At 42.8% G+C, this 11694-nt stretch overlaps 1 protein-coding gene across 1 annotated transcript; it reads right to left on the reverse strand.

The window, feature by feature from the left end:
* Positions 1–10110, reverse strand: SMIM20 (small integral membrane protein 20). Its single transcript, XM_053258440.1, has 3 exons — positions 9877–10110; positions 3624–3680; positions 1–1186 (listed from the first exon to the last, which is right to left on the reverse strand). The coding sequence occupies exons 1-3, from the start codon at positions 9983–9985 to the stop codon at positions 1149–1151; spliced, it is 204 nt and encodes a 67-aa protein (XP_053114415.1). The 5' UTR covers positions 9986–10110; the 3' UTR covers positions 1–1148.
* Positions 10111–11694: the final 1584 nt, after the last annotated feature.

The following is an 11694-nucleotide window of genomic DNA, read 5'->3' on the forward strand; positions in this document are numbered from 1 at the left end:
TAGAAGTAAAGCCTGTGCATTCAAATCTTTATTTGTAAGCAGTGAGTTTGCATATTGGAATATGTTCTTTCAAAACCTAGCTTCTCGCAAAATGAAAATTACATTCATCCCACAAGACTAAACCGAAAATGGTAGTTTGTTTCTACACAAGAGTTGTTGGCAATGAAGTTAGTTTAAAACTAACTTCAGATCCCCCCTCAAGGAAAAAAAAGTGAATAAAGATATGCCTTTCTACTGTGGAAAAACCTTCTCCCTTTCAAAGTCTTACATCACAGTGGCTAACATTCACTGCAGCTTCACAAGGATGGTGCCAATGCACGGCTGCAGGTTCACAATTAAGTGCTGGCTGACTCTGCGCATCTGCAGTCGGGAAGCATTTATTGTACCAGAAAGAAACACGCTGATGATCAAGCAATGTGTTTCCAATCTAATTGATGCTCCTTAGTGCGGGTGCACTAATCAAAGTACTTGTGCTCTTGTGCAAAAGTACCACACCATAGGTGCTTCACTGGAAGCCCTCAGCAGCACAGATGGATTGGCACCACCTGCATTATGTAACACAGAATGTTGGCCACTGGACTGTAGTTGTTGAAGGAAACTCCAACAATTTTAAAAGGACTTACTTTCAAATAAACCATTTTTGTGTCACAGACAGATTCATATTAGTTTGATCTGTTCTGCTTTCAGTTACAAAACAGATAAATTGTGGAACTCTACATCCTGTCTGAATGCATGATCTACCAATATACAAAGACATTACTTTCTGAATTCTTAGTACAGAGTACTGTATATTTTGCAGATGTTTTGCTATTCAATGCATTTATAGAAACATCAACTGTGTAATTTATTCTGGGCATGCCCAATCTATATTCAAAGCCCTACCCTTCCCTCAGTCAAGGATTCCATTTACTTCCCAGAGGACATCCAGTGCAGCTTTGTTTCACTACTAGTGGATCATTGGAGTCAAAGTTAGCTTTAATCCTTGGAAGTCAGCAGTTGCTAAAGCTCTTTGAATAAACTAATGCCACAGAACAACTCAATATACCAAGTCCCTTTTCTGAAAAATCTTGGTTGACAAAGAACCTGGAGCATCAGTTCATGGAATAAGGCACATAATTCATCCTCAAATTCACAGCCCAGAGAGGTCTTTATTTTCTTCCAAATGGATCAGACCACACTTTTAATCCTGTAGATAAACAAAATACAAAACCTAAACACTCATTTTAAAAGGTGAATGAAATGTTCAAATTATCACATCACCCCCTTTCATACAAAGTACATGTGCAGTCTATATTTCTGAATGATGTTCTGAATACATGAGGATTTCAGATATTTTGAACAATCTGACAAGTATTGGGCACAAAGAGGGATATAACCTGATTTATAAACATTTATAACCTGAGGTGCAATCCTCCTGGTCCCCACATGCGGGACAGAATACTTATTTATATACCACCCAAAAATTATGTCTCTGGGAGGTTTACCATAAAACAGTACAAATGAAAACAAAAATGTTAGAACATTAAAATAATTTAACATTTAATGCAATGTTAAAAACTGAGTCTAATTAAAAGCCTGGGTAAACAAATGTATCTTAACTGCCTTCTTAAATGTTGTCAGAGATGAGGAGGCTCTTAGTTCAACAGGGAGTGCATTCCACAGCCCCGGGGCAGCAACGGAGAAGGCCTGTCCCTTTGTAGCCACTGGACGAGCCAGTGACAACTACAGATGAACTTCTCCAGTTGACCTCAATGGGTGGTGGGTCTCATGATAAAGCATATGTAGTTCTCCTACTACACACAGGAACTAATCTAGTCCTCATCATCAGGTTGCCATTGCAGAACTTCATGGCCATCTCATACACTCCAAAGCAAAGCTATCTGTGCCTCCCTTGGGAGCATCCAGCAGCTCTTTTGTGCCAAGGGCCCCACACAGGGCTGCAAACCTGCTTTTTCCAGCAGCAGCTTAGATGCAACCCAGCAAAGTAGGAGAGAACCAGACTTGCTTTTATGGGTCAGCTCTGCAAACTGCTGTACAACTGTGGGGTTGTTGTTGTTGTTGTTAGTTAGCACAGCTGCATCTTTTGCCCATAACTCCAACAAATGTGTTCAACCATGGATAGAAGACTTGGGATTTGCTAAGCTTTTTGAAATTAGTGCAATTGTCATACACAATATAATAGCCAGATGTATAGGTGAAAAACCGGCTCTTCAAGCAAGAGTATACAGAATGCCTGAATGCCGGGGGAAAGCAGGTTTTAAGTAAACAAATTGCTGTATAAATGTAATGATGAGAGATATTCAAGGATCAGGAACTCTTGAAAAAATATCCCTGGTTTCCAAATGCTTGCTTTATAGAAGAGATTTCCTGGAGTTTGTGGTGTTTGTTTGTGGGTCATAACTAACTTCAGAGATCAGCTAACAAACAAACAAAAGTGGGTTGCTATACTTGTATGGCATTTAAGGAATTCAATACCCTGATTCTCTAAATAGTAGCTTGTGTTTAACCTTCCATGCATGGACTATATGCACAGCCCTTTGCTTTAGTATCAGATATCTGAAAAAACAAGCTGGATAATATTACTGTATTTTATTAATTCTAAAATTATTAGTTTATTAACAAGTTGATTGAAGTGTTAATTGCAGTCAACTTAATTATTGGCTGAACTATATGAAAGCAACCAAAATATTGCCATGTCGATCTAGCAGAAAAGTCTAAAAGCCAAAATAGAGGAATACCTTTATTGGAACCAACGAAAATGTCCCAAAGTATTGAGCAAGCTTTCAAGCTCTCGAGAACTCTTCTTCAGGCTAGATGTCAAGCCAAAAAATAAAAGGGGAAGGGAAGGGGAGGTGACAGAAATAAAAGGCTGAGCATGATGGAAAAGCCTGCTTAATGCTGGAGACAGCCAATAAATGCTGCCATATTTTCAAAATATGGTGGAACAGCACAGTAATAGCCCTTAGTGTGACCTGAAATCTATTTTGCTTCAAAAAGAGTCTTAAATTAAATTTTAAATGCAGGTCAAACTGCAGATTTGAGGGGTTTCCCCTTATGACCAGCTTTTGTGCAACATTCAACCTGAAGAAGAATTCTGGGGAACTCAAAAGCTTGCTCATCATTTTGTGACATTGTAATTGGCCCTAATAAAAAGTATTACACTCTGGGACTACATGAGAACAATAAAATCCAGTAGACAGTTCTTCAGAGAGACAAAAAGGCCTGTTCTTACAGAATCTCTTCTACTTTCATATGACTATCCAGGCATGTGCACCCTGGATCAAGCATGATGGGCATTTGTGTGGTTAGCTTTGTTCCTCTTTTAAAATACTCACAAGCAATGGCAAATCTCTGTCACTCACATACAGATGCCCTTTATATTGGAGCTACAATGCACATTTTTTGTGCTCGAGCAATCATATCTACATCCAAGAAAATCTTGTAGGAACTAGTTCTACCTTATAGTTGGTTAAGTAATTATTTTAGAAGCATCCTGGGAAACATACCATAGAGTTTTTGGGATGCAATTCTAAATGAATATATTTATGTGTAAACCTCTTTAAAATCAGACTGTATCACACAATTCATACACACAGCCATCAAATTAGCATTTGGAGACATACCTGGTGGCTGAATATCTTCTTGGATAATACCAGCTCGATTTACTGCTTGCTCCTTCTCTGATAAAAGACAAAACACTCAAGTAGGTAAGGAAGCACATTTGTCTCATAGGCCAACACATCTGATCTCAAATATATGGCTAATTATAGGTAATTATATTATAGTAACAGATGGAAAATACTGAATGCCAGCCTGGTCAAAACATACAATCATCCCAACAGCTTACTTGGCAGAAAGAAATATGCAATGTTGTCCTGGAAAGCAATCAAATAGAATATACTATTTGAAAAGAATGCAAGTTATTTCAAAACAGTGGACTATGAATTGTGAAACACAGGGCCCACAATATCCCAGGAAAACTGGTTTAGGCCAGAGTTTCCAAGACCTTTGGCATACTTTCTGAATCAGAACTGGAGATATATTTCATCTGAAAGTAATTATTTTGAGTTTAAAGGGCAAAAATTACTCCTCTCAAGAGGAGCTGATCCCCATGTTGCTGCATGAATCACTGTCCTGGGTGTGTTTTCTCTGAAGGCAGGTAATTCTGCCTTGCATTCAGAGAGGTTGAATTATTCAATCACACTTGACACAGAGACACTGTAGAATAATTTATACCCAGTGGAGACTGATTGGAGAGAGGGGCATAGCAGTAAAACATTCAGGGATGCATTGGGCAGCCTCCTTTATAGGTAAGCACTTTGGACTCACAGACATGCTTAACTATTTAAGTCAACTTATTCCTCATGGCACAAAGTGATGAACCACTGGTTTAGGCAATTGTAAATACTAAATTTTTCCAGGGTAGAGGTGGGGAATATTGACACCATAGTAACTGAAACTGCTGAAAAAATATTTTTAAATTGGGGGGGTGGGGGGGGGGCTACCAGAAGAGAGGTGGTCTGGTGGTAGCAACTAGCAAGCATGACTTGTCCCCTTAGCTAAGCAGGCTCCACCCTGGTTGCATATGAATGGGAGACTTGATGTCCGAGTTACTGTAAGTTATTCTCCTCAGGTGATGGAGCTGCTCTGGGAAGAGCAGAAGGTTTCAAGTTCCCTCTCTGGCTTCTCCAAGATAGGGCTGAGAGAGATTTGTGCCTGCAACCTTGGAGAAGCCGCTGCCAGTCTGTGAAGACAATACTGAGCTAGGTAGACCAATGGTCTGACTCAGTATATGGCAGCTTCCTATGTGTTCCTATGTACCACATGGTATCAACTGTGTACCATTATTGCCTTGGTTACTTTATATAGCAATTTAACACTGACTACAAGAAAAAGAATTAAAATGTCTATTAACAGAGAAAGAGAAACTTCCACATTTGAAAATGTCACGTTCTTGTGTCAGACAGTATGCTAAAGATGTTGTCAAGATAGGACTAGTCCGGCTCTTAATCCAGCTGGGCAGCTGCATCAACTGTTGTCCTAGCTGGAACATGTTGAGCACTTTACCATAACTGCAATCACTTGCTCTACACTTGAGCTTTTAAACCAGAATTATAAGTAGCAATTTAAGTAATTGCCTTCAGGCAAACAGACAAGGAAGCTTTACAGAACCTGGTGGTTTGGGTCTGTAAATGATAAACAGGTAAGAGAAGGCCAGGGGCTTAGAGGTTTTTTTATAGACTTATTTGCAAGCAGTGGAGCTCCTAGGTCATTTTGGAGCCCAGGCCTGAAGGGCTAAAGAGCACACACACACCCCATTGTGAGCCCCCGCACAAATAAAACCTGCCACAAGCCTGCTGCCGCCCTGTATGGGGGGACACATCCAAATGTTCTGGGGGCCTCCTCAGAGGCCCATCACTGCCCCACACCCACCGCGCTGATCTAAGCCATTTTTGCCGCCATTTGCACGTCCAGGGGGTGGGGTGAACCGAACAGCCCTCCCCCCCCCGTAGTGGCAGCAGCAGGTGGGCCTGTCCATCCGGGCACACCTGCGCAGTGGGAGTATTGAGTGTCACTATGCTGTCACGGGCTTGTTCCTTCTTGGCTTCATTTTGTCTTCATTGATACTCTTTCAAATGAACAAACTTAACAAAGAAACCAATGTTTAAAGAAAGATTAAATGACCAGTATCACAAATGAGATGAGGTAGTTCTTCAAAAAACAAACACACATAAATAATACAGACCATCAAGAGACGCAAACTGGAGTATTGCAGACATATCCTCAGAGGAGAAAAATATCAAATACCACAATTAATGTCAGAAGGAAAGCTAGCAGGAAGAAGATCAAGAGGAAGGAGGAGGAAGGGATGGAGGATGACCTGAAAGAATGGCTAGAAATAGACAAAGAAGATATCGTCCACGATTCTAGGGACTGTGATCTATGGCTTTTGCTGGCCGCCAACCTCCCAATCAGAAAAGGCACATGAGGAGAGAGAGAGAGACTCTTTCTCCCAAAATGATGTGTGTGTTGGGGCTGGGAATCAACAACATTATATTTACAGTGCCAGTGCATGGAAAGTTCTGGCATCAGACTGAACTCAAAGATGCTCCCTCTGCTGGCACAATAGGAGAAAGTACTGGACAATTTATGCAACTTTTTTTTTTAAAGCATGATTTCTAGAGCACAACTGCACTTTCTCAGATACCATGGATTGAATACAGAATCTTACACCCATGAAGCATGTATCACACCAGTGAGTTTCAGGCCTTCCCTCCACTCACATGCATTTTGAAGGGGCGAGGGGGTGGGGGGAGTCACACCATTATTACACATGGGCACACATTTCAAGCAAGGCTATGTACATGGATTTTATACTTCAAAGCCAGTTCCTGCACAAAGACAAAATGTAGAACATGACCAAATGACATAGATTGGGGAGGGGAGGGTGCACATGCCATGCAGGGAGGGGGAAGAACAGGCATGAGACTTGCTCAATCGTTATGTGGAGTAACTGTGTTTCCATAGAAGGAAAGGAGACATGTCTCCCATCGTGTGACAAAGATTCTGATTCCCAACATCATATCTTAGTATAGCATGAGTAGCTATGGCAAAAAACTTTCATGATCTTTGTACACAATAGAAAGAATCTTTCCTACAAAGATAACATGCCCATTCTGGATTGGCTTACACATCGAGCACTTAAAGGCTACACCATTCAAAGGAGCCACCACTGTCATATTACCTCAGATGCAATGCTTTCTGGTGTGTGGTCAGTGCACCCTTTCACCAATCATCAAGGCCTGGTTCATGCTATACACATCACTTCATTCTATGCTCGATAACCAGCAGCTGAATGTGTGAATAGGCTCAACTGAAACACACTGTGTCTGAGGCAGTATAAACATCTTATTTGAAGTCTAGTGGCAGCAGTGGCAAAAATACATCAAAGGCTACTAGATGCAGGTTTGCAGATGAGAGCAATGCACAGGTGCAGGAAACAGAGTTGTGTCACATGGGGACTAGCCAGCTGCAGGGAGCACAGAGATACAAAAATGCAAGAGTCACCCATCTCATTATTCATGAATAGGGAATTTCCAAGTTGTTGTTGTTATTATTATTAATAAACATATTTTTATACCACCCAAAACTTACGCCTCTGGGTGGTTTACAACAAAACCAGAAAAGTTAAAACATTAGTTAAAACAGATAAATGACAACAAAGAAATTAAAACATTGGTTAAAATAAATGACAGCAAGAAGTTAAAATGTTACAACAATCTAAAACCTTAAAACAATCTTTTAAAACAATGTTAAAATTATTAAAATGGTATTTTAATACCATTATGTATTAATGTTAAAACTATGTTAAAACAATGTCAAAACTATTAAAATTGTATATTAGAAAAGCCATTTAAAAATCTCTCCTGGAGCAAACGGGAGAGCTGCCTGTAGGAATCATAGGAAAAAATCCAGTATCGTAATATAGCTGTGACTGGGCAGGAGCATATCTTTCTCCACTAACTGCCCCCACCAAAAGAACCCAAATGTAGCCTCAAAGAACAACATCATGTACTTCTTGCACTGATCCCTCAGACTGAGGCATGAGCATTGCTAGCACTGGGCACTAGGGACATGTGCCCCTAATATCTGGCTGAGTGCCCTGAACCTCTTGCCTCCTTGTCCCCCACCTCACTCCACCCCACCCTTCTACCACCAATCTTCTTTGGATAAGGCAGAGGCAGTAGCAAGGAGGAATCTTCTGGGCTGGAAATAAAAATGGCAGCTCAGTAGATGCTGCTGTCACTACTTCCTCCGTCCTTGAGCCTCTGACCTCTTCTCTCCATGTGTCCGCAATGGAAAGGGGGTGGTGGTGTTACAGAGCTGAGAACCTTCTCACCGTTCTACTGTCTGTCCCTTCAAGGGAAGGCCGTTGTGTGGTGCACAGGGTCCTCAACCTCATACCCAACAGCTAGGTTCAATGGAGGGGGTGGGTGGGCAGCCCTTTGGTCTAGCAGCCATCTCACTGGAAGGAACAGTGGAAGGCCCTTGTGCCCAGCAGCCAGGCTCAGTGGAGGGGCCGTGGTGATGGCCCAGGAGAAGCAGATGGATAGTCTTCCTCAAAAGAAGTGCTGTTAATTAGGGATGTGCATGAACCGATTCGCAGGCCATGCTGGAGGCCTGCAAACCAGTTCGCTGGTCTGGCGGACCGTCGCCAGAGTGTGTGTGTTGCTTTAAGGGCAGCAGCGGGGTTGTACTTACCCCTCCCACGGCTTTTCCCCCCTCTGGCGCTCCAGTTTTTAGCAAAATCTTCAGGGCGGCCGCAGTCCTCCCTGTTGCCCCTGCCCCCTTGTTGCTGGCAAAATACAGAAGTAACATGTGGGCATGCGCCCACCACACACGTTGTGCACGTCACTGTGACGTGCATGGTGCATGCGCAGGTTGGCAGCAGCGGGCGCATGCGCGTGTGTTACTTCCGCATTTTGCCAACAACAAGGGGGCAGGGGCAGCAGGGAGTACCGCTGCCACCCCAAATATTTTGCTGAAAACTGGAGTGCCAGAGTGGGGGGGGGAAGCCACGGGAGGGGTAAGTACAACCCCCCGCTGCCCTTAAAGCAACACACACATACCCGGTGTCGGACCGCGCCTCCGTGGTCCGTGCACATCCCTACTGTTAATGCCTTCAACATCTTTTTTTTTTTTAAATGAGCAGCAGAAGTGAAGGTAAAGTGTACCGTCAAGCCGATTTCAACTCCTGGCGCCCACAGAGCCCAGTGGTTGTCTTTTGGTAGAATACAAGAGAGGTTTACCATTGCCTCCTCCCACGCAGTTTGAGATGATGCCTTTCAGCATCTTCCTATATCGCTGCTGCCCAATATAATACCAGTGGGGATTCGAACCAGCAACCTTCTGCTTGTTAGTCAAGCATTTCCCTGCTGCGCCATTAGATGTCTGTGCAGCAGATGGGTGAAGTACTAATGCAAATTCCAATGCAGCTCATTATCTCATACTATAGGTGAAGGCAGAATGGCAATAAGCCCAAGCGAGGGGCTTAGGCAGCCATGCAACATAGTCGTGTGTTAACATTGCAGGTTAGATGCGAGACTAAGGCTTGTGGTGGGGGAGAGGTGAGAGTTTTGGCACAACATCCAAACACACTTCTCAGGTTGTAGCAAATGTCAGTCTCTTAAGGAAAAAAGAGTGGGGAGGGGACATGATCAAAAGGTAAGAATACCAGGGAAGCATTCCCAAGAATGCAAGCATTTTGCAAAAAAAAAACACTTGGTGTTAGTCCTTCTACTGCAAATCTCAATGCAAATACAATCCATTGCCTCATATTAACAGTCCATTATTGAAGGGGTTCTGGCTGACAGACAATGGTTTTTAACTGCCCTCCATGGTTAATATGGCAGGTTACACATGGGGCCTAGTTTAGCTTGGATTCCCAAGCAGAAGTCTCACACACACACAAGTTGTAGAATACAGGAGTTGTAGCAAAAGTCAGCCTCCTTAAAATTACCTCACTCCCCGTCCCAGCCCAGATCTCCGTGTTCAACTGCATGCAGGAATTTTGAGCTTCATTGACTTGCATCCAAACACGCGGCGTTTCCAAATGCTGAAAGGTGTTTTTAAATGCACGCAAAATTGGAGAGCAGAGACGCCTCTCCTTGCCAGCACTTTTTGTTTCAGAGGCTTGAGTTACCTCAGAATACTGTATTTCTCCAATGATCTCAAAGAACCATTCTCATTTCCGGGTTTTAAAAAATAAAACCCAGAAAGCAGCCTTGAACTCCACTCTAGCGATTACAAGTCTAAGGGGACAACGAGGGAGGCCAGGGAGAAGAATGCGCGTGCGCAAATGTTGCTCAGACTTACTGTATTTCTCCGGGTGCATCAAGGGATGGAAGTAAATAGGGTAGAATGCCGCACCCACCACAGTGACGAACCCCCCGAAGATAAGGAGGGCTCGGGACAAGCGCGCCATGGGGAGAATATGGAAGAAAATGCTGGGGCAGCTCAACTCGTTGCCCTCCTCTTTGGCCGCTGCGGCGTCGGCGATCGAGGAATCTTTTTCTCGTTCCGGGGCAAAGGGGAAGATAACCGATTGAACACTTGGGCACGACGGAAATTGAAGAGCCGCAGTGCAGATCATTCACGTCTTTGCTCGCCCTCTTGTGGCGAGCCCTTCCCAAACTTTGCTTGTCCTCCACAAACTGCTTTTCCTCGTGCTTGGGGATGGGAATTTTGAGCAGGAAAATGGATGGAAATGATGGGGAAACATTAAGCAGTCCCTTGTTCTCTGCCCTTCCAAAACAGTCTGTCATGGTTGCTTTTCATTTAAAAATAAATAAAAATTGTTGGACAACTGTTACACACATCTGTTATGTAACACTCAGTGAAGAGCCTCGTTTTAAAGTATGGCTCAGCCACTGAGCACAGTTATAAGGCTAAGGTTTAGTTAGCTCTAGAACTTGTGATGTGAAGCAAAGTTATGCTGCTTTCGATCAAGTGCAGAGTACGTTTCCTTCCTTACTTAAGCAAATCAGCTTCCCACATTCCAGATTTGGGAATCAGAATTCTCAAACTCGAGACCTAAGTATGCAGTTCCAAAGATTGGCTTGATCCCCGACAAAACTAGCAGCATATTCCTAAATGTTAGAATTCCATACATAAGTATTATAATTACAACAATGTAGTATAATCATAACTGGTTGTTTTCAAATTTTACATATGTGCATTGCAATTCAGAAAATATCAGTTCATCTTAAATTTCTAGTCCTTGTGGAAATGAAGAAACGCACGAAAGCATGGGCAGTGTCAGTAAAGGTTCAAAAACAGGCATTATCTGCATACACAACAGATTTGGATTTTCCTATAAAGAAAAAGGTTGGCTCTGTGTGTGTGTGTGTATGTATGCATTCCCAGTGTGCACACACACGTCGGGTACTTCCGGGTACTGCCAGCTGAGGAAGATATGAGGGTGGCAGGTAAGTATGCTGATGATGTGTTTGAGTAAACCAAAGTAACTCCATTTTACATAGAATACCAAAGCATCTCCAAGTTTGCTAATTCTAACTTAAAGTAACCCCAGCCCAGCTCAAGGACACGGCCTCACATGATTATCTCTCTCCACTAAATTGTATCTAAAGAAACTTGGTTCTCACCGTTCTTTGCTGAGAAGTTAATAAAACAGGATGTAACCAAATAAGGAGTGATCACCAGATGAACAATGAATCATTCGCATGCGTACTAGATACTTAGTCCACCATTTTACTGCCACGTATACTATGTCAGCATCATTCAGATTGTCTGTATAAATGTAAGATGCACCTATAACCAATTTGTATTCAATGTGGAGCGTGAGCCCCATTGTCTACCTGCTTCTGCAGAGCATTAAACCAAGCCTCTAATTGATTCCCACTGTGTCTGTTTGATTGGCTTAAGGCGGACCCAGGGACGAACTGAATTCACATCACTGACACCCCAACGGACACTTTTTTAATGGAGGAAAGAGCCCCTTCAGAAGAAGGAGGCTACCATTGTGTGAATTAGATAAGGAAACAAGATGAACAAGATCTGTTGACTCAGGAAGGAAGAGAGAGAGAAGGGAGGAGAAGAAAGGCAGAAGGGAAGAGCAAGTGGAGGAGGGAGAGAAAGAAGAGAGGGGAAGAGAGAAAGAAGGAAGGGTGAGGG

The sequence above is a fragment of the Hemicordylus capensis genome, chromosome 5 (genome assembly GCF_027244095.1).
Source record: "Hemicordylus capensis ecotype Gifberg chromosome 5, rHemCap1.1.pri, whole genome shotgun sequence".
Taxonomy (NCBI): domain Eukaryota; kingdom Metazoa; phylum Chordata; class Lepidosauria; order Squamata; family Cordylidae; genus Hemicordylus; species Hemicordylus capensis.

What these genes read in the sequence shown, in the direction of transcription:
- SMIM20 (XM_053258440.1), bottom strand. Translation starts at nt 9,985, where the DNA reads ATGGCGCGCTTGTCCCGAGCCCTCCTTATCTTCGGGGGGTTCGTCACT. An exon ending in GATGCACCCGGAGAAATACA is followed by an intron (nt 3,681 to 9,876) that starts GTAAGTCTGAGC and finishes GTCTTTTATCAG; the next exon opens with AGAAGGAGCAAGCAGTAAAT. An exon ending in AGAAGATATTCAGCCACCAG is followed by an intron (nt 1,187 to 3,623) that starts GTATGTCTCCAA and finishes GTTTATCTACAG; the next exon opens with GATTAAAAGTGTGGTCTGAT.